This window comes from Culex pipiens, chromosome 1 (assembly GCF_016801865.2).
Source record: "Culex pipiens pallens isolate TS chromosome 1, TS_CPP_V2, whole genome shotgun sequence".
Classification (NCBI taxonomy): Eukaryota; Metazoa; Arthropoda; class Insecta; order Diptera; family Culicidae; genus Culex; species Culex pipiens.
Window position 1 is genome coordinate 14,546,823 of NC_068937.1, and position 27,648 is coordinate 14,574,470.

The following is a 27,648-nucleotide window of genomic DNA, read 5'->3' on the forward strand; positions in this document are numbered from 1 at the left end:
CATACTTTAAGCTTCATAAAATTGTATTTTTTATCTACATCTATTTTCAAACTTTGAAACAAACGCGAACATCCTTTGGTGCAAACAAATAAAGCTAAAGTAATAAACAATCTCCCCAACGGCCGATCTCGAAGCTAATCGTCCAACGAAACCATCTTCCGCCCGTTCGTCTTGGCAGCCTTCCCGTTGCTGTCTCCTCCTGCTCCTCCGTTCGCCGCGACCGGATCCATGCCCGAGTGCTGCTCCACCGACAGGCCCGACTCGAGCGAGTTGCGCGACCCGGACGAGCTCTTCCGGTGGCGAACCGGTTTCGTGTTGCCGGAGCACTTGGCCACGAAGCGCAGCTCGGCGGCGAGCTCCTCGCGGAACGGAACCTGCGGGATTGATTGGCGGGTTAGAAAGGGGAAAAAAATGGTTTGTGGTTTAGGGTTAGGCGTGTAGCTGTCAAAGCAAAGCTTTGACAAGTGACAGATGTACAGCGGTGTTTTGTTTTGGGCAATCTGACACTTACCTGTGTTGGGTGGGGTGGGCGTGGCCAAGCACATGAGTTTTGAGGTTAGGCAGGGATGCAGGTTAGTGAAGGGGGGTGTTAGTACAACCGACTAGAGCAGTAGTGACAGTGGCGTGGCGTGGCGGCAACAATTACCTTGTGCTGTCGAGCCCGCTGCATGATCACGCACAGCAGCTCGCAACAGCCGATGACACTGGCGAAGGAACATCCGACGCAGAGCACGAAGAACACACCGCCGACGTTGTCCATGCCGAGCTCCTCGGCGCCGTCGTCCGCCGAACCTTGCTGCAAAAAGGGCAGTGGATCAAGAGGGTGGGTTAAGGCGGGTGCGTTAAGGGGAGGGCAGATCTCAGTAGGCTAGAGGGGGGAGGGTTTGGGGTCAAAGCCTACTACAACCGGGGGGTTCGAGAAACGGGGACGGGTTCGCACTGAAGCATGACTACGGAAAACAAGATGGCCGCCGACAGGGACAAAACTTTGTGCACGGGGAGTGGTTCCGGGATCGCGATGAAGTTCTATTCTAGAGTAGGAACACGTCAAACTGTGAAACGGGGAGGGGCAGGACCAACTCTGCGAACCTTGAGCTCTCGCGAGCGGCTGTGCACGTCGCACATCATCTCGCAGAAGCTTATGAACAACGCCACGACGCAGCCCACGATCAGCAGCACAAAGACACCGCCCACGTTGGCCACCTCCAGGGCCAGGGCGCCGCCTTCCTCCGTGGTTCCCTACGGGCGCCGGCAAGACTTTTGGTTATCTTTGTTGACGCTGCGTTTGACAGTTGCTCACCTTGCATCCGCCTACCTTGACGCGTCAAAGGTAAACAACGCTAGGTGCGATCGAACTGTCAAACGCAGGGTTGGACTTTGCGAAACCCTTCGGAAACGTCAACTTACCGAACAGGCGCCGCCACCGCGCTTCTCCTTCCACCATTTGCGCTTCAGCGAGGTCAATACACCTTGCTCCTGCAGTCGCAGAACCGCTTCACTCAGTGCGCTTCGGTACGGTGAATCTAAAAGAAAGCAGATCCGGTCACTCCAGACCCTAAAAAAAAAACCCGAAACCTACTCTTCCGCATCGCAATCCCGTAGCCCTTGTCGTCCAGCAGGCCGCCAATCTGCGTCACGTCGCACTCCCGCTCCACGATGTACTCGATCGAGGACGACTCCATCAGGAAGGCGTAGTTCTCCGTCTTGGCCCGGTTCAGCCCCTCCGGGTTGGACGACGTCAGCAGTTCCGGGTTCTGCATCATGTACTCGTACATCCGCTGGTACGTCTTGTACTCGGCGTCCTTGAAGAAGCTGATCGTGCTGCCGTCCCGCTTGGCGCCGTACTTGACGGTGCCGCCGGCCGCCGCCAGGTCCTCGGCGTTGCTGATCGGCGAGTGGACCTGCTCGACCGTCAAGAACGCCGCCAGGTTGGCGGTGTAGGACGACACCATGATCAGCGTGAAGAACCACCAGATGGACGCGACGGCGCGCGTCGAGGAGGACCTGCGCGGAAACGATGCAGCTGTCACGCGGACGAACGGACATGACACCACAGGAACAAATTTTCTTCAAATTTCTGAAGCAAACTATCACTTGCGCCATCTACATTCAAGTTGTCGAAGTATCATCGCGCGATTACGTATGATTTGTCAAAATGTCTTATGCAATAATTAATTAAAACATTTAGCATTAGTTTGGTGCTACACACTTAGATTTTTATGCCGAACTTCGGCAAAATTCTGCCGAAATCAGAACAACTTATCGCTCGGCAGAAATATATGCCGAATCTCGGCAAAATGGGAGTCATTCTACCGAATTCTCGGCGAAAAATGACAGTTAATATGCCGAATTTCAACATTTTTCTGCCGAAAAAATCAGTTGTTCTGTTTTCGGCAGAATTCTGCCGAGCTCGAAAATCAAAAATGACTGTGTAGAAACTGTTTTTTTGGCATTAAGTTCGTCTTTATGATTCTATGTAATTTATGATGGATATACTTAAATTGCCGACAAATTGATAGAAATGGTATTTTTAATTTAAATTCATCCGATAATTTCAAAAAGTGTCCATGAATTTGCATCATCAGCTGGCTTTGTTTACATTTTAAACCACGTGGCGCGAAGATTTTGACATAAGCGATCTCGCTTGAGCAGGTTTTCGCCAAGAAGAAGTAAAAGAAAACCTGCTTCACTTTTTGAAACCCCGCGTCATGTCCGTTCGTCCGTGGCTGTCACTTACAAGTGATCGTTCTTTTATTACGCAACGCTGTTTGACAGTTCTGAAGGGCGGTCAGAACTGTCGTCAGGTCACCTACTTGGGGGCGATTTCCGAGCCCTGCTGCAGCAGGGCACCGATCGTGAACCACATGGAGTTGCTGAAGCTGAACTGGTTCTCCAGCTCTTCCGGCTCTTCGATGCACGGGTACGGGTTGTCCCACTCCTTCGGCGAGAGCCGGCCCAGGATGAACAGGGACATCGACACCATCATGTAGGCACCGCCCAGATATAGCCAGACCTGCTTCGAGAACGGGGACATGAAGGAGAACAGCGACGGTGGTTCCTTGGTGGGCTTCCGGAACAGGATCGAAATTCCTAAAGGGAGACGAGAAATGTCATTACCGCGATCGCGCACCCTTCAAAATCACCCAAACTCACCCAAGTTCATAAACGGCATCGTAAAGTCCACCGCGCTCTCCCGGTCCGACGTGATGGTCAGATCCGTAATCGCCAGGTCCGCCCGCCACTCCAGCAGCTCGTTCACCATTCCGTTCCACTTGCCGGTCTCCCGGTTCAGCGACCCGTACACGCCGTCCTCCTGCAGCACAAAGGTATAGTTGAAGCCCAGCATCAGCGACAGCTCGTGGATCAAATCAACCCCAAAGCCCTCGAACCGATCGTTCCCCGTCAGCTTGGTCGGCGAGTCCTTCAACATCCCGTACGGGGGCGAAATCGCCGTCAACACGATGAACGTACGGTTCTGCAGCGTTCCGTCGTCCAGCGCCAGCGCCGTCAGTTCCTTCTTGCGCGTAAAATTAAGCCCCTCGGTCGAGTTCCACACCCCGACCTTCTCCAGCCCGGCCGGGCCCAGCTCGACAATGTCCAGCAGAAAGTCCGACCGGTGCCCCTCGTGGTCGAACTTCACCCCCCGCGTTAGCCCGTGGATCGTGGACGCCTTCATGTAGTTGATGATGCTGTACCCGTTCTTCCAGGTGTTGTCGTCCTCGCACTTGAGCGCGATCGGTTCCAGCGGGTGCGGGGGATCGATGCCGATCAGGTGGCGCAGGGCTTCCGCGAACAGCAGGACCGCGTCGTACATGAGGGCCGTCTCGACGCGCATCGTGGCCGGGTTCAGGCCCTGGTTCAGTTCCAGGGTTTTGGAGATCTGGGAGGCGTTCAGGAATTCCGTGACCTGGAAAATTGTAGGAGTTTAGATAAGGGACCATTTATAAACCATGTGGACACTTAAAAAAAAGTTACATAATCCACCTTTAGGTGGTTGGTGCCTTCCTCACATTCATAAAGTGAATACACAAAACAGTCTCTAAAAAGTTTATAAATAACACTTATTTTTATCAAAATATCTGAGATCCGGCCTAAAAAAGGTATAAAAAACACCAAAGTACTTATAACTTTTGATGGGGTTGTCTTTCGGGCTCGTTCGAAAGGTCTTTTGATTTCCTATTCAACGATAGATCTGAACAACTTTTTCATCAAAATATTTGAGATCCGGCCAAAAAGGTATATAAATAACACTTAAGTGCTCATAACTTTTGATGGGGTTGTCCCCTAGTAACTTTTTTAAACTTTAGGTTTTATCATGGTTCTGGAAACCCTCATACGGCCTAAATAGGCTTTTATGGCCTACTTAAAACCTAAAATGTTACAAGGGTCAGATCTTCAATCTTTTGAATGCGTTGGAAAGGTCTTTCAAATACCTTCCTAATAATATACAACAAGACGGGGTTTCTTACAAAAACCACCCATTTTACATTCTTCCGGAGTTTAGCCAAGAGGAACAATCGCTCGTAAGGCCGTAATTTTTACAATTATGATTATTTCCAGTATGAGGAATTGTTGCTAGCAATGCAATTAGTTGATTCTACTACCACATAACCGCCAAAACGACGTAAACGCCACGGGGCATAAGATATAATGAAGTTTTTTTTTCAAAACCTTTGCTTTCTTATAATATTTGGATGGTACAAAATAAGGCTTCCTAGATAGTAGTGTCCCTACCAATGACTTGCCAGTATTATAAAGTATGATTTATGTTTTGGCTATTTTTGTAAAGAGCTTTTAAAAATTCTTGTTTAGGTGGGGCAAATGTACCATATGGATATTTAGTATGGAAAAAAATACGAATTGCAGCAGCAACATATTTTATTGGGAAAAAATACATTAAAGTACTTAAAACTGATAAACAATTGTAAAAAAAAATGTCCATGCAAAATATAGTGATATTATGAAAATTTCCTTTTTTTCATCTAAGTAATATTTTTTTCTCGTAAAAACGATCAAATTTTTAGTAAAATATTATTATTTCATCTAAAAATGAAAGGAACGCTTCAAATACATTGTAATCTGAAGTCTCAAATTGATAACAGTTAAATTGTTAGCAAATTAACATGCTATTCCATGCATTGCTCCTCTTGCCCCAACGGGTTGTTCGTCTTGCCCCACTAGTTGAGTAGAACGTACGGAAAACCAAAAATTTTTAAATCAATTATTACATTAAAAACTAGGATTTTTTAAAAACTTGTTTTAACAAAGTCTTAGTCAAGACCTAGACTAAGATGATTATAATAAAATCCGACAGATTTTTTTTTAACTTTTTAATAGGTTATAACGAGCATTTCCTTAGATTGTTACACTTTCCCCTATTTGGACTTTTGTAATTTAAATTTTGAATCAACACAATAGCATTCTCAAACATGGTCTAAAACGTGATTTTTGATAGCAAAAGAAAAAGAAGGTTTTCATACGAATTCCCATACAAAGTTGAAATGCAATGCGCAAAGTCTTGACGCAACCAATCGCTCCAAATTTTTAGAGAGTTGTTTAGGGACCTAAAAGCAACTGGAAAAACATTGTTCTGAAAAATTTAGCATCTCGAGCCACCCTATTATAAACGCAGATATATGCACATATTTAATTTTTTTCTCAGTTGATTAAACTTCTATTTGCAATAAATTTTAAAGTTTTTTTTCAACAAATTTACAGTTTTTTTTAAATATTCGAATTTTTAATATGTGCAATATGGGTACCAATCGACGCCAAATTATGTATTTGAATTTTGACCAGATTAACGATTTTTTTTTTAATTTTCACGATATACCATAGCTTTTTTATTAAATTACTCAAATTTTCATAATTAAATTTGTAAAACTATTTCAAATATCAAACTTTTAACCACAAAATACAGTTTTTTTTTACAAAATATCGTATTTTTTTATAAATAATTTAAATATTAATAATTTGGAATGATTTTTTGTACAAAACAGAATTTGTACGCATCGAATTTTAAAATTTGCGCAAAATTTCGTTTATTTTTGAACTTACTTATAGTTTTTTGAAATGGGAAACAAACGACGCCAAATTTTGTATACAATTTTCACTGGCTAAGATATTTGAATATTAAATTACTAACTTCTACAAAATACTTGAAAATCATTAACTCGGGAAGAAATTTATTTGTCTTCAGCAATGTTGTAAGTGGAGAACAATTCAAAGCAAAGGTTAGCTTATTCAATAATTTGGAATCACCAAACCTTTTTTTTTAATTTTTAAAAATATGTTAGAGGATCAAAATAGGAAACTTCTGAGCCACACCTACATATGGCTATTTTATTACGGAGATATAAATTTTCTTAACAATCCTTAAATATCGAATTGATGTTTATTTTTTACATTAAAAACTTAAAAAATACCAATGCGATTTTTGATAAAATGCACCGTTTTCGAGTTAAATACATTTAAACGCTAAAGTTAAAAAACAAAATTTTAGAGGCGTCAATTTTCAACCTTATTTGAAAGAAATATTATAAAAAAATTGTGAAAACTGTCTAAAATTTTTTTGGACATTGTTGATCCACCCTTCGGTTGCTTAGATCAACTAGCACTTTTTGATCACTAAAACACATGAACAAAATGAAAAAATTAAGGGGTTTAGGTTTTCCCAAATCGATTTATTACAATAAAAAGTGATTTAAAAAAATGGGTTTTCCGTGTACTATTTTTTCCGGATAGTCCTAATCACTAGCGTGCCAGGATCCTTAATAAAGGTGGGGCAACAATATGAGCGAATTTGAAAATTTCGTCGTTTATGGACACCCCTTGACCAATTTTAAAACTGATTTCTGAAGATGGTGCACCAAGTGGCAAGTAAAACATCGCTTTTTATTGTTTTTGTTGATCAATTGCTCCACTAGCGTTTGTATACGTTAATTATTGAACAAATGTCATCAAATTTGGTGATATCAACATGAATGCACCGATTTTCTGTGACTTTTTTTTTTAACAAATATCCCATAAAATCGGAAAATAATCTTCAAAAAAAAAAAAAAAAAATTAATGTCGAACGGGAAAGAGCCATTCTTTCGCGGTGCCAATTATCAGACACTCCGAATTTTTTATCTTAAGTTTGTTCTACAAAACACACCGTGGGCTGCGATAACTGGGTTGTTGCCCAGTCAAAAAGCAGAGAAACGTCAAATAACAATAAGAAAGAAAAATTATCGAGGGGTCAGTTGATGCAAAAATAATGCATCGATGTTCCCCTCGTAATTTTTCGATCAGCACAGTTATCGAACAAGTACCTACACTCAAAGTAAAAAGTATCCTTTTTTCAAGTTCACCCGTCGTCACCCTTTAAAAGGGTATCGAAAATGTACTGAATTTGACATACCGTAAAACGGGGTGACTTTGATAGGTTTGCGATTTTTCCGCAAAATGACGCAATGACGCAAAATACGCAAGGAATGGTTTAGAATCATACTGACCGTGGTAGAGAAGTGTTCAAAGTACCTCAAGAAGAACTTTTCATAAAATGTTGACAAGTCTAAAAAGTTAGTTAACTATAGTTAAGAAAATGTTGATAAAAGTCATTATTTTAAACTTCTCAAAGTGTCATGATTTTCTCAATGAACATGATTTTTAATCGGAAAACGGAATGCATTTTCGGATTCTGAAAACTTGTGATTCGTGCTTCGAATTCATTATAAAATGCAATATAAATCGATAATTTTATACAAAACTAGTTTTAACAAATTTTAGGCAAAATTCCAAGTATTTAAATATTTTACCTAAAGTTTATATGTATTTTGCTAAAAAGCTTATACACTTAGTAAACTAAATATAAACATTGATTTTTTTTTCTTAAAAACTATATCAGCTACTTTAGTGATGGTACATTTAGCGTACAAATAAAGTTTGAACATCTTAAATATGATTTTAACAAGAAAAACTATGACTATCAAAGTCACCCCAGAATTAAAACTAAGAATTTTTAACGTAACTATTTTTCTAAACATTATTGAAAAAACTTTTTTCCGAAATAGTGCATGGACTTTGTGTGGTCTACCCCAGTACATGTTTTAAAAATAATAATCTTGAGAAAAACCTTACCTGTTGGAAAATATTCTAAAAACAAATTGAAATCCTATCAAAGTCACCCCGGTTTACGGTACCCTTTTAAAAGGGTGACGCCGGGTGAACTTTAAAAAAGGATAGAAAGTATCCTTTTTGAGGATTGAAAGTACCCTTTTGAGGGATACTTCTGACTTTGAGTGTACTGTACTTTGATTTTAAACTAGTATCGGGAATTTGCAACAGTCTGGAACCATTGCCTTAAATATCCTCTGCATTCTTTCTGGAGTTCAATAGGGGAAAGTGGGGCAAGTGTAACAAGCTAAGGAAATGCTCGTTATAACCCATTAAAAACGTGAAAAATTTGTCAGATTTTTTTATAATCATCTTATTCCAGGTCTTGACTAAGCCTTCGATAGAACAGGTTTTAAAAAAAATTAGTTTTTGACTGTAAAAAACTGATTTTAAAATTTTTGATTTTCCGTGATTGAAACAACATGCTAATTTGCTAACAAATGAACTGTTATCACTTAGATACATCAGATTAGAATGTATTTGAAACGTTTCTTTCATTTTTAGATTAAAAAACAATATTTTACTAAAAATTTTATCGTTTTTACCTGGGTGCTGAAAAGACAGAATGCGTAACGTGATTTTCGAATGCTCCCAACTGCTCCTCACTAATACAAGTGCACTACTGCTGTAAACATAAACAAAGTAGAAGGCTTTGTTCAAGCTCAAGCGTGACTTTTTTTTGCTGCTGAAGTGACTTGTTTTGAAACATTTTGGATCTGTTGATGTTAAAGTTTTTGCTGAAAAATTAAGTGCTTCGCGCATTTTTTGTTCGTAGACTAAACGATGGGCGGCCAAAAGATGCTTTTTTTATTTTCCACGTGACGAAAAATTGCGTCAGAAGTGGGTGGAATTTTGTGAACCAGAAGAACAACCGAATGGAAGTTCCGAGATTATGTATCTTTGTATCTTAAGATTTGTTGACTTCGAATACCTCAAAAGTTCGAGTCATTTTTTAATCCTGACAAAATAAATTATAGATCGATTACAATACTTGCCACTTCTTGGTATCATTTTGCAAACAGTAAATTGGTTCCGCTTTGACAGTTCTAAATTGAGGCCGCTTTGCGAACCACTATTCTGCACCCAGGTTTTTACGAAAAAAAAATACTGAGATGATAAATAGTAAATTTCCATGATATTATTTTATCGTGTATGGACATTTTTTTAAACAATTGTTTATCAGTTTTTAAGAACTTTTATGTATTTTTTCACAATAAAATATGTTGCTGCTGCAATTCGTATTTTTTTCCATACTAAAAATCCATATGGTACACTTGCCCCACCCAAACAAGAATTTTTAAAAGCTCTTTACAAAAATAGCCAAAACATAAATCATACTTTATAATACGTGCAAGTCATTGGTAGGGACACTACTGATCTAGGAAAAATAGCATTTTGATAAAATGAGCCTCAAAACGAACCCTAAGCCTTATTTTGTACTTTCCAAATATTATAAGAAAACGAAGGTTTTGAAAAAAAAACTTCATTATATCTTATGCCCCGTGGCGTTTACGTCGTTTTGGCGGTTATGTGGTAGTAGAATCAGCTAATTGCATTGCTAGCAACAATTCCTCATACTGGAAACGAGCGATTGTTCCTCTTGCCCCATATGGTCGTCTTTCCCCACCTTCCCCTATAAATGTAACAGAAATAGCAGGTACTGGGTCCAGACTGTTATGGTTTCTTCTTTGACTCGACCTGATGCTAAGTCTACGCTAGCAAATTACCGTACCTAATTACATAACAAACTGCAAATTGTAAATTTAGAATTGAAGATCTCGGTCCAATTCATTATTCTAACTTAAAGGACCAGGCTTCTCCATAAAATTATGTATGTAGCGAATAAACTTTGATGGAGGCGCACGGTACTTTAAGTTTGACCCAAAAATGGTTTGTTTGAATATTTCCAATTCCCAAACCAACCTGGTGAATCTTCTCCTCGTCCGGATCGACCAGCCGAATGCCGGTGATGTTCGTCCCGCTGTACTGGTACGGCTCCAGATCGATCGTGTGCAAATCCATCGACGTGATGATAAACTGATGGTAGTCCGTCATCAGGCCGACCTGCTGGGCCTGCTTCAAAATCTCCGGCATCGAGTCGACCGAAGCGGCCAGTATGATGTGCTTGTCGTCGGACTGCTTGACCCGCCGCAGAACCGCCCGGTAGTTCCCGTTCAGCTTCAGGTCCAGCTGGCGCACCGTCACGGTGTAGCCCTTCGGGTCGTACATCTTGAGCAGGTCGGAGATTCCCGGCAGCCACGGACCGGACTCGTAAATGATGGTAAAGTCCTTCCACTCGAAGGCCACTACCAGGTCCAGAAACACCCGGCCCAGAATGTGCGGATGGGGGTGGATGTTGATGGTGGGAAGGCGCGTGTAGGCGTCCCAGCGCGTTTCGATGTGGGGCATTTCCTTCTCGTCGCAGATGCTCTGCACGTGGACCGCCGCTTTCGGCGAGTTGGGCCCGAAGATGGCGGCGACGCCGGACTGCGTGAGAAAAAGAGAAGGGGAAATGTTCAGATTAGATGTATAATTTAAAAATATAAGAACTCTGTTAGAACTCTGCTAGAACGTCGTGACTCGGAAAAATTAAAAAGGCTGACTGCTCAAATCGAGAACTGTTAAACTTTTTACAGGGTACCCCATAGAAATTTGACAGTTCTCAAAACCGACGAAATGCCAGACTAAATCGTTCGTCAAAAAAGTTCGCCACGTGCTTTCGAAATTTCAATCAATCAGAAGGTGGGTCGAAAATAGGCACATTGAAGGTCGAATCCTAGGAGCAATAGACTCAAAATAGGGACAAAAAGTGTAGTTTAGCCATATAAGATTATTTTAAATCAAAAAGTTGATAATGTACGAGCTTTAACATTCAAACACCAACTTATTCGTGTAAAATAAACTAAGCAGCCATTGAGAGTATCACAAATTAATAGTGCGCTCTGCTTAGTAGGTCCAAAATAACGACATATGCTCTATGTTAGACGTTAATTGTTAAATCATTGAAAATAACCATACAATTGATTGTAAACTAATTTTTTTTTTAAATAAACCTGCATTATAGAAAATATTTATTTTTTTTTGCAAATTTTTGACAGCATCACTATTTTTTTTAACCTTCGGGAAGTCGCGCAAAAAAAAACTACAAGAGCAGTCGCGTGGTGTACTTTGTGCACCTGTCAGAAATTTTAAAATAAATCGAATATAATTCCAAATAGGAAGAAACAATGTTCTACAAAGTTGTTAATTTCACCAACAAGAATGTCATCAGATATCTAACCACCGTCCGGAATAAACCGGGGGGCCCCGGGGATGTTCCGAAGAGAGGACATTTCCAAAATTCCGGTCCGCAAGGCATGATGGGTGTCAAACTTCATAATTTTCAACGGCAAACCTTAATATGAACATTTAAAGTGTCAGAGATGATCTTGCCACCATCCGGATTAACCCGGTGGCCCCGGGGATGTTCCGAAGAGGGGACATTTCCGAAATTCCGGTCCGCAAGGCATGATGGGTGTCAAACTTCATAATTTTCAACGGCAAACCTCAATATGAACATGTAAAGTGTCAGAGATGATCTTGCCACCATCCGGATTAACCCGGTGGCCCCGGGGATGTTCCGAAGAGGGGACATTTCCGGAAATCCGGTCCGCAAGGCATGATGGGTGTCAAACTTCATAATTTTCAACGGCAAACCTTAATATGAACATTTAAAGTGTCACAGATGATCTTGCCACCATCCGGATTAACCCGGTGGCCCCGGGGATGTTCCGAAGAGAGGACATTTCCGAAATTCCGGTCCGCAAGGCATGATGGGTGTCAAACTTCATAATTTTCAACGGCAAGCTTTAATATGAACATTTAAAGTGTCAGAGTTGATCTTGCCACCATCCGGATTAACCCGGTGGCCCCGGAGATGTTCCGAAGAGGGGACATTTCCGAAATTCCGGTCCGCAAGGCATGATGGGTGTCAAACTTCATAATTTTCAACGGCAAACCTCAATATGAACATGTAAAGTGTCAGAGATGATCTTGCCACCATCCGGATTAACCCGGTGGCCCCGGGGATGTTCCGAAGAGGGGACATTTCCGGAAATCCGGTCCGCAAGGCATGATGGGTGTCAAACTTTATAATTTTCAACGGCAAACCTTAATATGAACATTTCAAGTGTCAGAGATGATCTTGCCACCATCCAGATTAACCCGGTGGCCCCGGGGATGTTCCGAAGAGGGGACATTTCCGGAAATCCGGTCCGCAAGGCATAATGGGTGTGAAGTTGACTTTATAGCTGTCGGGTGTCCACAAATGACGTATTTTTCAAAACGTCCTTATTATTGCCCCACCTTCCTCAAAGAACTGGGCACGCTAGTGGCCACCATTGCTAGTACCAACCACTAGTGTCTTCCTTTTTATCTACAAGGACTTCGCCGCCCTGGGCTCCTGAGTGTATGAAAGTATGGCACGGAGCGACGGCGCGGAATACCCATATTTACACAAAGAATTTTAGAGCGTCCGCCGCGGGATTCGAACCGGCGACCTCTGGATTGTGCGTCCAGTGCGCGGTTCGATTGATCCACAACGGCAAACCTCAATATGAACATGTAAAGTGTCAGAGATGATCTTGCCAACATCCAGATTAACACGGTGTCCCTGGGGATGTTCCGAAGAGGGGACATTTCCGGAAATCCGGTCCGCAAGGCATGATGAAAAACATTATCTCTTTAAATTAAAATGTGATAAAAGCTTTTCAATTCTGTATTCATGAGGACAATAAACTAAAAAGTGAAATAAAACATTAATTAAATCACTCTTACGTATGTTGTGAATTTGTCACATTATGCTAGATTGTTATCAAAAATATTGAATTTCCAATGTTTAAAAAAATAACTCTAGATTCTCATATTTCTTCGATTATTATTATTTTTGGCTCATCGGAATTGTTTGATTACCAAGGCATTGACAATAAAGGCGGATATATCTACAATTAAATTGCGTACCGTCACCTGCGACGAATCAGAAAAGGGACAGCAGTTTTTGGGCTTCAAATTTGGAAATCGATAGACTAAATTTGATGATCTGTGTCTGTTCTAAATTAAACTGATCAAAAATATAAAAATACTGTTCCACAATATGGCTAACACAGGTGTTCCGAACCAGATGACAATATAAGATACACATCTAGAAGGTGATGATTGTCGAGAATTTTGTTTCCCGGGAATCGAGAGTTGATTTTTGCTATTTTCCGGGATTTTTTTTTATGTTTGAAATTCTGCTTTCTCGTTGTAAACAAAAACTTGTTAGAAAATTTTAATCCGAAAGTAAAAAAAATCTTAAATATGATTCCCTAAGATGATAAATAATGGCCCAAAGCAACATTTTGAGTACTATTTTTCTTCGCTAGGACAACTTTAAATTTTACGTGAATAAATATTTACAGTACTTACGGAAAATTAAATATTCACTAATTATCTTAACATTACACAGAATTCAAATATATTTTTTAATCGTAATTAATTTGGACTTCAATGAAAGCATAAAATGATTTATGGCCTTACTTACCTACTTTACCTACTTTAGATTTTTCAAATCTGGACTGGATATGAAAATGATTTTTTATGGAAAACTCTAGGGTCCCCAACTTAGTAGTCATGTCTTCATCTACAGTAATTGGCATTTTCAACAAGTTTTATTTTACTTTTTCTGAATCACCAAATTAATGAAGCATTTATACAATCGAACATCAATATGGCTAAATATTTTTCCTCTTTATAGCATAGGGCAGCGAATGACCAAGAAGGTTAAATCAGTCAGAAATAACTGAATTAACATCAACAATAATCTGTATCTGATCTAATCTAATCTGACCAAACCCTAACGCAGCCAATCTTTCGAAGGGATCCTGGAGAGTGCCTTAGGTTACACAGCAAAAAATCCGATGGTAAAATCGCATGCAAAAGCATGCACATCACCTTCGTCAAAATAAACACTTAATATTACACACTGCATGTACAATTTTTGCAAACACAAAAAAAAAGTTGCAACCGATGGGATTCAAACTGAGCACCAACAGTAAGGACTGGCGCCTTAGCCCACTCGGCCATCAGACCGACGAAAAGCTGTAAGGATAAACGCATATATGAGCTTGACATTTCGGTCAAGTAGGTTTCTCATACTGATGGGCTACATATTTCAGGGTGTAATATTACACAGAATTGCATAAAATAATGCAATATTTATTTTACACCCAGGCCTTTTACACGCAGCTGGATTACTACTTTTTTAGCTGTGTAGATTATGCCTTGCTCTCTTCTTGTCATTCATTAACATTTGTAGTGCGCCATTGCATTAGAATGCATTGAAACATCACAAGCCTAAAAGCGGCCAGGCCTACTGCGTAAAGTCGTATCGCAGAGATATGATTCGTTGAAGTGGGTTGAGTTTGAGCACGGAGTGTTCGAACAAGAACACAATTCTGAATCGACAGGGGAAGGAAGAAGCGTGGGGACACACCACCATAGACACTATTTGCCGTGGTTATTGCGCCACAACGCGCTCCAAATTCCAGTATTCCAAATTCCAATCAAATCTCACCTAGTAGTCATGGCCTAGTGGTTAGCATTTTTACTTACCAATTCAAAGGACGGGGGATCGAACCCCGCTTCGAGCGACTTTGATTTTTCGTTCATATTCATCATTTCAATTTTTTGTGTTGTGTGTGTTCGGAGCAGATGGGAATCGAACCCAGAACCATTCGCTTTCAAAGCGAACACCATAACCAGTCACCCACGGCCGCTTCTAACAACACCAATAATCTGTAAAAAAATTATCCAATTTGCAGGAATATTTTTCAAGTAATATTACTCAAAAAAGAGGTTATATCAACCAACCAAATTTTTATCTTTCCAAAATTCAACATTTTTTTTGCTGTGTACTGATCACGATGTTCACTTTGATTTTGATTTTGATATTTGGAAATTTAACAAAAATGCATATCATCTCTGACACTTTACATGTTCATATTGAGATTTGCCGTTGAAAATTATGAAGTTTGACACCCATCATGGCTTGTGGACCGGATTTCCGGAAATGTCCCCTCTTCGGAACATCCCCGGGCCACCGGGTTAATCCGGATGGTGGCAAGATCATCTTTGAAACTTTAAATGTTCATATTACGGTTTGCCGTTGAAAATTATGAAGTTTGACACCCATCATGGCTTGTGGACCGGATTTCCGGAAATGTCCCCTCTTCGGAACATCCCCGGGGCCACCGGGTTAATCCGGATGGTGGCAAGATCATCTCTGACACTTGAAATGATCATATTGAGATTTGCCGTTGAAAATTATGAAGTTTGACACCCATCATGCCTAGCGGACCGGAATTTCGGATATGTCCCCTCTTCGGAACATCCCCAAGGGCCACCGGACCACACTCAGATCCCATATATGCATTGAGTCGTTATAAGAGGCCCCCTGAATACAATGCAACAGTTTGGGGTCAATTGATCCAGATTGAGACTCATAAAAACAATGTGTAACTTCCGGTATTCATTCCACAAAAAAAAAAAAATACTTACACGAGCAGTCGCGCTGGTGTACTTTGTGCACCAACCCAAAAACACTATTTTAAAAAATATATTAAAAATAGTTTTAACTATACAATGTCTTAGGTCAACTTGTTTCCGTAAGTAAAAAGGTTTATCTTGAGCATATATCAAGGCTACGGCTTGATTATTTCATGAAAAACAATTGTTTTTCGAAGTTTCCCAAATCTGGTGCACAAAGTACTCTAGCGCGACTTCCCGAAGGTTAAAGAACTGCCCAGTGCTCATGTTCGAAACAAACAGTTTTCACAGTAATGAACGAAAATTACTCTTTAAAAAATGTAGAATCTGCCATGTTGAAATGAATGAAAAACATCAATGTAACATTTTTTTAAAACCCAACCCCGTCTTTAGACGGGCTTCGATCTAAAAAATCGCCAAAAATCCTTTTTTCAACCAATTTTTGATCTTTAAAAAGCATTGGAAAGAAGAACTCATTAAATTTAAGAAAATGTTAGGGATGGAAGTTAGACTTGTTTTATGTGACTTTGCCAATGTTTTTAGAAATGTCATTTTTTAAGGGGTCAACTTTGGCTGTGTTTTTTACTAACATTTCCGATATTTTAAGTAAAAAGAAGTATGCAGTAATTTTTGTAGTGTCCCAGACTATTTTTCTACGCATTTTTTTTTACTATTTGAATGATAATGGTGCCATTCTAGAGCAGAAAATGTGAAAAACAAGCGAATAATTGAAAAAAGTTACTGTTTAAAACATGAAAAAAAATAGAAAGGCAAAATGTAATAATAGGAGGTGGTAGAATAGGCCAAATACTATCCAAAACATAAACAAGATAGATGCAAATTAAAATGCTAAACATAAAACAAGAAAAACATAAAACAAGAGAAGTAAAGTTTTTCGTAGAACAAAAGTTGCTTAAAATTACCTCCTAAACACGGAAAAAATAAAAACTCTCTAAAAAAAAAGTTTGGGAACATTTAAAAAAAAATCTAAAATGATTTCACAAAATTATTTTTTTCAGGAAATGATCACTCTAAATAAAGCAAATACATACAATAAAAAAATAAAACCAATTTCTTTAGATAGTTCAAAGAACTGTACACAGAAGTTGTACAAAAAAACAAACACAGATAAGAGCAATAAAAAAAACTCCTTGTAAAAAGTCAATACTGATCATCGAAAAAAAAAATCAAAATGAAATTTAAAAGTCACAAAATGAGAATTTTCGTTAAAAACAGAAACTTACAACAAATTTCTACATGAAAAATAACTCTAAAATTTAAGCACTCATTATTTTGATTCAGATTGATTCAGATTGAAAATAATAGAAAGCTTAACAATTCTTATAATTTCAATGCTTGTTTTTTCCGAAGAATTAAGAAAATGTCTAGAAATTGGATTAATTAAATGTTTTCACTAAGTTCCCTTTTTATTATTGTAAATTTTGATATTCATTTTTTTAATCAATGTTGATTTATCTTGTTATCAGTATACAATTATATATTTTTTATCAAAGAGAAATTCAGTTTGATAAGATTCCATGTCTTAGCACTTATTTTATGTAAAAAGTTTGTAGAGACAAATTCTTTAAACATATTTGCAATAACTTAAATCAAAATTGGATTAGTTTTTTGCAATTTCAATATTTTCTTTATGTGTTCAAAACGTTCAAAAGTTTTCCCTGTTTTTCATTCAGGAAGAGGGAAGCATATGGGTCATTCCAGGTCAACTGAGTACACTTTTGGACTCGAACTTCACCGATTTGGACCAAACTTGGAGGGAACGTTCATCTATCGATAGTTGACAGAAATCCCATGTTCCTCTAGTTTTGGCACCGCCCTCTTTTTTGACGATTTTCTAAAAAACTTTTTTTTCTTTTAATCATAACTTTGCAACTATTTGAGCAAAAGACTTTCTACAGGTTGTATTTTATAGAAAATTGTCCGAGGAATTCGATAAAACTAACGGTTTAAGTATTAAAATTCAGTTTCGACCAATTCCTTATATTTTTATTTGTTTTATTTTATCACCATCGTGTTCCCCGGACAATTTTACATAATAATCAATGTAGACCTCAAACTAAAATGAACTATTGACGAGATACAGCGATTTTACTGAAAAAAGTTTGATTTTGCGCAGCACTCGGAAGTACATGGTGTACTTTTCAACAAAAAGGGGTGAATCCCGCGTAGTTCGGTTTTTAAATGTGAGAATCTTATTTCGGATTTGAATTCATATGATAGAGTGCAAAAAAAAAGTTACTAAATATAAAAATGAGTAGATTTAATTTGAAAATTGGAAATAGTTTTTAACAAGTATTCTTGGGATTCCCGACTTTCCCAGACTTTTTGACAACAAATTACAAACTCCCGACTTTTTCCCGAATTTTGGCAGATTTTGGTTAATTCTCGAATTTTTCCCGACTTGAGTGGCCACCCTGCAGGGAGTTTTTATTTCGATTTTTGTTGATCTGTGAAGGTCAAAAAGTGAGGCTTTGAGAGCTACACAAATTGGCATTCTTAACTCAATGTGGCCCAATGTTGACGTACGACAAGATAGCACGATCTCGACAAAGTGATTGATTTACGTCTATTTGTCTGTGATTTAACCTACCGTAGTTCATCACCCACTAACCCATTTTAAAATCTGCCCAGGACTGCACTGCCCGGCATGTTTCCCGATGCAAATGCAAAATTAATAGCCCGAGCACATGTTATCCGGGAAGATAACGCTCGACGAACGAAATCTGTCAAAGCCTGCTGGGATCAAAGCTGCCGCGACCAATTAAAAACAACTTTGCAACATATCAGCAACAAAACGGCGCAAGACACAAATCCCACAACGATCCGAAATGGGATCTTGAAATCCCCCCCACCCACATCGCGAAACTTTCGTGCGGAAATTATTTCCTAATGAATTAATAATAATACATTAATTCAGGCAACAGCCGTCGCCGGCGCCGGTGGCGCCACCATCGTCACACCATGTGTTGACATTTATTAGAGACCGATTTCTCGTGCTCTCTCTCTGCAGAAACGCAGCAAGCCCCAATTATTCATAGAGTCGTTCAAGAGCAGATAAATTTTCCGAAAGACCCCCCTCCCGCTCTCTTCCTCTTTCTGACAGATCCTAATCCGGGAGGGCCAAATGAATAGAATATGAATAAATTAACACACACAACTTTCGATGTTTGTGGTTATGTTCAAGGAGGGGTTGGCGGAGGGGGGGGGGGTCAAACTAGACAGATGACTGTGAATAAATTGGTGGCTCCAGAGGGGCCAGCCCTCTCCCTCCAGGAACCTTTATTTGTGGCCAATGAACCAGGAACTGTCAGTTCAGAGGGGGTACACGTTGGCTAAAATATACTCATTCTCTGAGTTTAATCGAACGATTTTGCTGCATGGGCGAAAGCTTCATTGAAGGGGGGCTATCCAGAAGCTACGTGATATAATGAATTTGACATTTTGCGAGTAAACTTTGCGTCACCTCAATGTTGTTTGACATTGACTTGTTTTCATTTAAACCACGTGGCTTGTCGTTTGACAGCTGGGGACCATTCTTCAATCACGTAACCGTAGCGATCCCAAACACAATAACCCTCCAAATTCCCCAGATATTTACATCCCACTGCAGTTGAGTCAACCAATTTCGGCCGAAAATTTCCAAAACATCTGTCCAGCGCGACACAGAGGGCGGCCAACAAACGAATGTGCAAACAAATGCAACTCTTGAGCTCGACCACAAAATATTTATCGTCTATTTACTCTGCCGGAATGGACCCCCCTCAACAGCATTTTAGTCGGCCAGTCAGTCAGTCAACCGGCAGGGAGATATTTTGCCATTCATCTAAAACTCAAACCAAGGGGGGGGGGGAGGGGTCTTGCGGGGTGGTTGTCCTCACTCATATCCCCGTCAAAGTTACATTTTATTGTAAACAATTCCGGAATCGTTTTGTGTATATATTCTCGTTTGTAAAATTTTGTGGACCGCCCCTCTCTCCCCCATCCACACTCTTCCATTAACTTCGAAGGGGGGGGGGTGTCGGACTTGGTGGGAGAATGAAGAAATAAGGGGGGGGGGGGTACTTTGTGTGTACTCTGACTATAATGGTGTGACGATAGTTTGATGTTGAGTCGGGGAATGTTGGTTTTCGGAAAGCTATATTCTCTGGGGAATGGGATCTAAGGGGTAAAATGGATTACTTTAAGAATAAAAAATAAACTACAATTTATGAGGTTTTCAAATAAATTTTTTAACGTTTTAAATCTTAATTAATGTATCATTTCATTTTTTTTTTGAAAATATTTTCGAATTCGTACGATTTGTGTTCAAGGTTAACCTTTTCTAAGGAATATGTGGAAGATACCAACCTTGATACCAACATTTAAGGGAGCGTTCTTTTATTACGTGACGCAAAAATTTGGATTTTTAGACCCCCTCCGGCCCCTTGTAACAAAATTTCCATTCAAATTTAAACTTTTGTTTATGGAGCGTAACACAGCTTCTGACCCCCCCCTCCCCTCCTCACCCCCAACTGCGTTACGTAATAAAAGAACGCTCCCTAAAGAACTTTCTGTTAGCAATTTTGTAGCATTATTTTCAAAAAATATATAAATTTCTAGTAATATTTTGGTATTTTTAATAATAATAGTTCTCTGGGAACATCCTTAAACAACGTAAACGCTTTAGGAGGGGGAGGGGGAATTGGGTAGCGATTGTCCACAGTCCATACAAAAAAGATTTTTTTTGTAACAACAATTGTCACAAGAGGGAGGGAGCGCTGAGATTTCCAAAAAAAAAGTTCACGTGGTTTATGGAAGGACACTTTTCAAAATGATTGAAATAGAACATCAGGATTTTCGTCAAACATTTTCCACAAAGTTGAACAAAGTCGGAGGGAGAGGTGGGTTTTGGGAGTGGTTGTTTTAATCATTAGTTTCCGAAATATGTTAGTATTGGCTGGAGAAATTTTATATGCGAGAAAGACATGCCCTAACATGCCCTAACATGATTAGCATGCAGATAAAAGAATTTCAGATAATTTCAGTAAATTAGTCTATTTTCAATAAATATTTTGAAATGCTTTGGAATAAACAAATTTCCCAAATTTATAAACAAATTTCCTAAATTTACAAATGAGGTTTCATCAGAAATGATCAAAAAAGTTTTTCAAACTCTTTTCCAAATTATTTTTTTTTGGTTTTAAAAAACAATATTTTTTTTTATTTGTCATTTCTGTAATTTTCCAAAAATCAACAAAAAAATAATATGGTGATATAAATTTTGAAGATTTTTTGTTTGTTTTTCCTTTTTGTTTACTTTTATTTAAGTTATTAGAATTCATGATTAAATAGATTTTTTTTTTAATTTAGTAGAAACTTGATTAATTTAGCTTACTTTTGAAGAATTTTACAGAATCTTGGTAATTTAAAAAAACAATAAAATTAGATTTTTCTTTGTGGTATTTTAAATAAAAATCAAATTTTAGAAAATACAAGATTTTTTTTTCTGTTTCAGAAAAAATATGTTAGATATATTTTTGGATAAATTTTGAATTTAATTTTTTTTTTGGGAAATTCTAATATTTCAGGATTTTAAAATTTTCAAAGTATTTTAGAAATGTTCAGTTTTTTTTAGGTATTTCAATTTTTTTTAAATAAAATGCAATTTTACAGTTTTTTTGAGTGTTTTTTTTGTGCGTGTGCCAAAAAAATTAATAAAAAAAATACAAATATTGAAATAAAAAGCCGTAGTTTCAACATTTGCATGGATGCGGGGGAGGGGGGAGAGACAAAAACTTTAAAATAAAATTTGTAACAGCCTTATTATTACTTTAAAAATATGTACGTTAAAATTATTTCAGATTTTTTTTTTCATTCACTAGTTTTTTTTGTTTATAAGGCTGTTACAAATTTTATTTAAAGCTTTTGCCCCCCCCCCCCCCCCCCTTCCCCCATCGGCAAAGTTGGGCCGAAAAATCATGGAGCAAAAAAAAAAATTTTCAAAAAAATTATATATTTTAATGAAAATTTAGATGCAATCAGCTGAAATCAATTTAAAATGCATTCCCCTGCGTTTAGAATCATTTTAAGCATGCTTGGGTTGATTTGAAAAAAATGATGTTTATTATCGCAAAAAAGTTTTTTTTTCGCAATTTTTTTTGTTTTCGTCAAATTTTACATTTTTTGAAAACTAATGATTGCAAAACAACTGAACTAGTGTAAAATGCATTTTAAAACGCTTTTTGCGTTCAAATATTGAGACTATGGCCTGTTATCTAATTTTTAATATATATTTTTTATTTTTTTGCCCCCTCATTTCGACCTAGGCTAGAGCCGGAGGACAAAAACTTTGAAAAATATTTGCATCAACCTTAGAAATGAAAAAAAATATATTTCAGATCATTTCAAATTTGTTTGGATTTTTTTTGGTTTAAGAAGGCGTTATTATATTTTTTTAAATATTGGAATTTTTCAAAATTCAACAGAATATTAGTATGGTTTTATATATTTGAAGATTTTTTGTTTGTTTTTGAGTTTTGCAGAATTATATTTAAGTTATTCGAATTCAGAATTATAGATTTTTAAAATAAAGTAGAATCTTCAAATCAAGATTTTTTTTTGGTTTCAGAAAAAAATATGTTAGATATGATTTTTCAGATATATTTTTTTGGATAAATTTTGATTTTTTTTTTAATTAGGCTGGTACAAATTTCAGTTAAAGTTTTTGTCCTCCCTCTTTTAAATAAATTTGAATATTTATAAATAATGTACATTGTTCAAGAATTTTTGGTTGTGTGTGTTGATTCTCACAACATAAGGGTTTAAAAATATTTGCAACAGCTTTGCATAATTAAAAAACGGAATTTTCAAAATTAGCAAATGTTTAGGTTTTATAAGAGTTAAAAAAAACGTATTTGGGTAATTCTCCGCCAACTCACACAGCAGTTGCCCCGACCCCTCTTCGATTTGCGTGAAACTTTGTCCTAAGGGGTAACTTTTGTCCCTGATCACGAATCCGAGGTCCGTTTTTTGATATCTCGTGACGGAGGTGCGGTACGACCCCTTCCATTTTTGAACATGCGAAAAAAGAGGTGTTTTTCAATAATTTGCAGCCTGAAACGGTGATGAGATAGAAATTTGGTGTCAAAGGGACTTTTGTGTAAAATTAGACGCCCGATTTGATGGCGTACTCAGAATTCCAAAAAAACGTATTTTTCATCGAAAAAAACACTAAAAAAGTTTAAAAAATTCTCCCATTTTCCGTTACTCGACTGTAAAAAAATTTGGAACATGTCATTTTATGGGAAATTTAATGTACTTTTTGAATCTACATTGACCCAGAAGGGTCATTTTTTCATTTAGAACAAAATTTTTTATTTTAAAATTTCGTGTTTTTTCTAACTTTGCAGGGTTATTTTTTAGAGTGTAATAATGTTCTACAAAAATGTAGAGCAGACAATTACAAAAATTTTGATATATAGACATAAGGGGTTTGCTTATAAACATCACGAGTTATCGCGATTTTACGAAAAAAAGTTTTGAAAAAGTTGGTCGTCATCGATCATGGCCGTTCATGGTCACCCGCGACAGACACGGACGACGAAACAAAGAGAAACGCAAAAAGTAACTTTTTCAAAACTTTTTGCCTTCCTCACCTTACTGAGGAAAGGCTATAAAATCACTCTGAAAATGAACTTCTTAATTCGACCTTGTAGACCCACCTTCACGTATACCTATCGACTCAGAATCATGTTCTGAGCAAATGTCTGTGTGGATGTGTGTAGGTGGGTGGACAAAAAAATTGTCACTCGATTATCTTCGGACTGGATGAACGGATTTTGACCGTAGTAGTCTCATTCGATCCGTCTTGGGGTCCCATAGGTCTCTATTTAAAATCAGCAAGTTTAGTTAAGTACTTCAAAAGTTATGCTAAAAAAACGATTTTGGCGTATGTCCGGAAGATTGTAAAAAGGGTGGTTTTTGCAAGAAACCCTATCATGTTATACATTTTCAGAAAGGTATTAAAAAGACCTTTCCAATGAGCCCAAAACATTGAAGATCTGACAACCCTATCAAAAGTTATTAGCACTTAAGTGTTATTTATACACTTTTTGGAGGCCGGATCTCAGATATTTCAATGATAATGATGTCCGGGTCCATCATGCAACCCATCGTTAGTTAGATAATCGAAAGACCTTTCAAATGAGCCTAAAACATCAAGGATCTGACAACCCTATCAAAAGTTATTGGCACTTAAGTGTTATTTATACACTTTTTGGAGGCCGGATCTCAGATATTTCAGTAAAAATGATGTCCGGGTCCATCATGCGACCTGTCGTTAGTTAGACAATCGAAAGACCTTTCAAATGAGCCTAATACATCGAGGATCTGACAACCCTTTCAAAAGTTATTAGCACTTAAGTGTTATTTATACACATTTTAGAGGTCGGATTTCAGATATTGTGATAAAAATATTGTCTGAATCTTCCATGCGAACTATCGTTGGATAGGTTTTTTTTTGCCGATGAGCCAGAAAAATTAAAGGTCTGCGAACCCTATCAAAAGAAAAAAGTAATACAGTTGATTTGTTAAACATGTTAAGGGAATGTTGCTATTTTTACTGAATGTATTGACTTTATGAATGTGAGGAAGGCACCAACCACCTAAAGGTGGATTAAGTAACGTTTTTTTCGTAAAATCGCGATAACTCGTGATGTTTATAAGCAAACCCCTTATGTCTATATATCAAAATTTTTGTAATTGTCTGCTCTACAACTTTGTAGAACATTGTTACACTCTAAAAAATAACCCTGCAAAGTTAGAAAAAACACGAAATTTTAAAATGAAAAATTTTGTTTTAAATGAAAAGATGACCCTTCTGGGTCAATGTAGATTCGAAAAGTACATTAAATTTCCCATAAAATGACATGTTCCAAAAAAATTTTACAGTCGAGTAACGGAAAATGGGAGAATTTTTTAAACTTTTTTAGTGTTTTTTTCGATGAAAAATACGTTTTTTCGGAATTCTGAGTACGCCATCAAATCGGGCGTCTAATTTTACATAAAAGTCCCTTTGACACCAAATTTCTATCTCATCACCGTTTCAGGCTGCAAATTATTGAAAAACACCTCTTTTTTCGCATGTTCAAAAATGGAAGGGGTCGTACCGCCCCTCCGTCACGAGATATCAAAAAACAGACCTCGGATTCGTGATCAGGGACAAAAGTTACCCCTTAGGACAAAGTTTCACGCAAATCGAAGAGGGGTCGGGGCAACTTTTTCCGATTTCGTGTGAGTTGGTAGAGAATTACCCATTTAAAAAAAGATATTATTGACTTTCTTGAATTTTTAAAGAAATTTGAGAACTTTTCAAAATTTAGCGAAAGATTATGAAGGTTTTAAATATTTAGATGTTTTTGGATTTTTTTTTTAATTTGGCAGCATAAAGACAATTATGCTGAATTTTGATTATTAAAAAAAATATTTTTTTAAAATGTTTGAACTAAAGAAAATTTTGTAGAATTTGAATTATAAATTAAATTTTTGAATAATGTTTTTTTTTTCAGAATTTTATTATGTTTCTGATATTTTATATATTTTTTAAGACAAAGTTTGAATTTTGATTTTTTTTTTGAATATTTTAATTTTTTCAAGATTTATAATTTTACAGTGTTTTAGAATTTTTCAGATATTTGCAACATGCCTAGATTTTTTTTAAATAATATTTATTGCATTTTTCAGAATTGTGTTTTTTACGATTTTATGCCCGCCCAGATGTTTTGCAATTTTTAGTTTTCAAAATATCAAAGCATTGGCAAAATATTTTATTTTGTCTAAAGAAAAAACTTTTTGCAGTACTGTACAACAGAATTTCACAAAAAAAAATTGTTTATCGATCTCAAATATGCTAAATATGATTTTAAACGCAGGAAAATGCATTTCAAATTATTTTCAGTTCATTAGACTTCTTTTTCCATTAAAAATTTTAAGTTTTTTAAAAAAATATTGTTTTGCCCCCTGATTTTTCGGACCGATTTTGAAGCCAGGGGGGTGGGGGGTGTGAGACAAAAACTTGAAAAAATATTTGCAACGGCCTAACTTTTTTAAAAATATATTTAAAATATATTTGTGATTTCTTTAAACAATGTTTAAAAAAATCGAATATTTTACACATGGAAAAAAGCATTTCAAAATGTTTGGAATTGTAAAATAATTTAGTTTAGTGATTTCATTAGCAATTTTTTTATTAGTTTTTTTTTATAATTTTCTCGCGTTTTGATTTTTTAGATGCGTTTAGAGCTGGCAAAAACTGAAAATTGTATTTGCAATGGCCTTCGTAGTTTTTTTTAAATCTTTCGAGATATATAAAAAAAAAACAACTTTGAGTTTTGACGATTGTGTATGAATGATTGAATTTTTGTTTAAAATTTTCGTAGATTTTTAAAGCCTTAATTTTTTTTTGTGTTTTTCGTATGGATGATTGTCAATATGGAGTGAAGGAGAGGGGGGAGCGGGGGGGTGTTCAAAGTTTCAACAATCTCCTTAAAAGGGTTTACGTGATTTATGAGCAGTTCTTTGAATAAATTTATTATATTTTGTTATTTGTTTTTTGTAAAGCTTTTTCTATAATTTAAGAAATATAAGAAAGCCAAACAAAAAAATTTTTTTGAAAGTTGTTTGATTATTTATCATTTTTTTTAAATAAAAAGGTTTTATGAGCTCATCAATTTCTGGTAATATTGTCATGGAAAATTCTCAATTTAGCCTTGAATGAAATTGCCTCCATATATAATTACATATTTAAAAATATTTTTTTATAAACATTCCTGAAATCTGGGAGCACTGCCAAAAGAATTAGAATTTTTTTTTCGTGGATCTGAAGCAAAGATTTACTTTTCGAACTGATTTACCTGAATCTTCCACCAAAAAGGCCAAGCGGACTCCAGCCTCCCCGTATACATTTCCCAAAAGCAAACAAACAGTGCTGCCCGCTCGTTCTCGTTGGTGGTTATTATTCCCGGTGGTCCCAAAAATTATTCAAATGACGCGGAAACTCTGTGGAACCCTCGTCTCGTTGGCTGCTCAAAGTTGGCCATCAACATGTTCATAAGTCATGTTGGTTCAGCTCTGGCAACACTGGACCCGGGATTGTGGCGGTGGTCATCGTGAGGCTAATAAAGCTTTGCCGGGGCTTGCAGTGGTCGCACAGATTGCTATTGACTCGATTTTTTTTAAGTTTTACTTTTTTGAGAATAAAAGGGAACAAAAAACCAATATCAGTTCGTTTGCCATAGTTGCCTAGTTGGGATAAAAAAGTTTCAAAGAGAGCAGTAATTAAATCTATAACCCTTTTAATCGGTTAAGTGTATCATGAACGTGAGCGCTCTACGACTTGCTCACAGACAAGTGGAAGTGTTCGCTAATCCATTTTCGATTTCGTTCCTTTTGAACTGTCAAAAAACTTTCAAAAATCACCACTAGAGGCACTACCGTAGCACTTTCTTGACATCTCCACCATTTTCAGCGCACCTTTCGGTCTGTTTTATCTGTGAACCCCCGACCTTTAGTGCAGTTGAGGTCCAATCATTGAACTAGCCCGTGTTCCGTGCCGGTGATTATGGGATATGATGGCAAACCGGGGCTGGCTCGAGAAGCGTAGAATTACCGGTAGATGGCAGCACCAGCGTGATACGAGATCAAGCGATTCATCACTTTAATTAACTCGATAAAGTCAATAAACTTGGCGTGGCGTGGCGCAACTGCACTGAACTGCACTGAAATGGATCGCCGTGGTGAAGTTTACCCAGTGGGACGGGACGGTGATATTTGGAGTTGGGAGTGAGTCACGCAGCAGCTTGATGCGTTCGACTGTTAATGAAGCTTTCTAGATTGGAATGCATGTTGCTCGAGGGTTGGTTTTTTTTATAC

General features: G+C 37.5%; 1 protein-coding gene across 4 annotated transcripts in view; it reads right to left on the reverse strand.

Annotated features, from left to right (window-relative positions):
• LOC120425313 (glutamate receptor ionotropic, kainate 2) overlaps nt 1-27,648 on the reverse strand; it is a 45,776-nt gene continuing 18,128 nt past the window's right edge. The window contains exons 3-10 of one of the 4 annotated variants that reach the window (XM_039589779.2): nt 10,081-10,644; nt 3,154-3,907; nt 2,814-3,090; nt 1,580-2,004; nt 1,408-1,523; nt 1,090-1,239; nt 647-796; nt 1-374 (exon numbers count right to left, since the gene is read on the reverse strand). In XM_039589779.2, coding sequence (XP_039445713.1) covers nt 135-374; nt 647-796; nt 1,090-1,239; nt 1,408-1,523; nt 1,580-2,004; nt 2,814-3,090; nt 3,154-3,907; nt 10,081-10,644 — 2,676 coding nt within the window. In that variant the 3' untranslated portion in view covers nt 1-134. Of the gene's footprint in view, nt 375-511; nt 797-1,089; nt 1,240-1,407; nt 1,524-1,579; nt 2,005-2,813; nt 3,091-3,153; nt 3,908-10,080; nt 10,645-27,648 lie in introns of all 4 variants that reach the window. The other 3 variants (XR_008211836.1, XM_039589781.2, XM_039589780.2) reach the window with 3 other exon arrangements.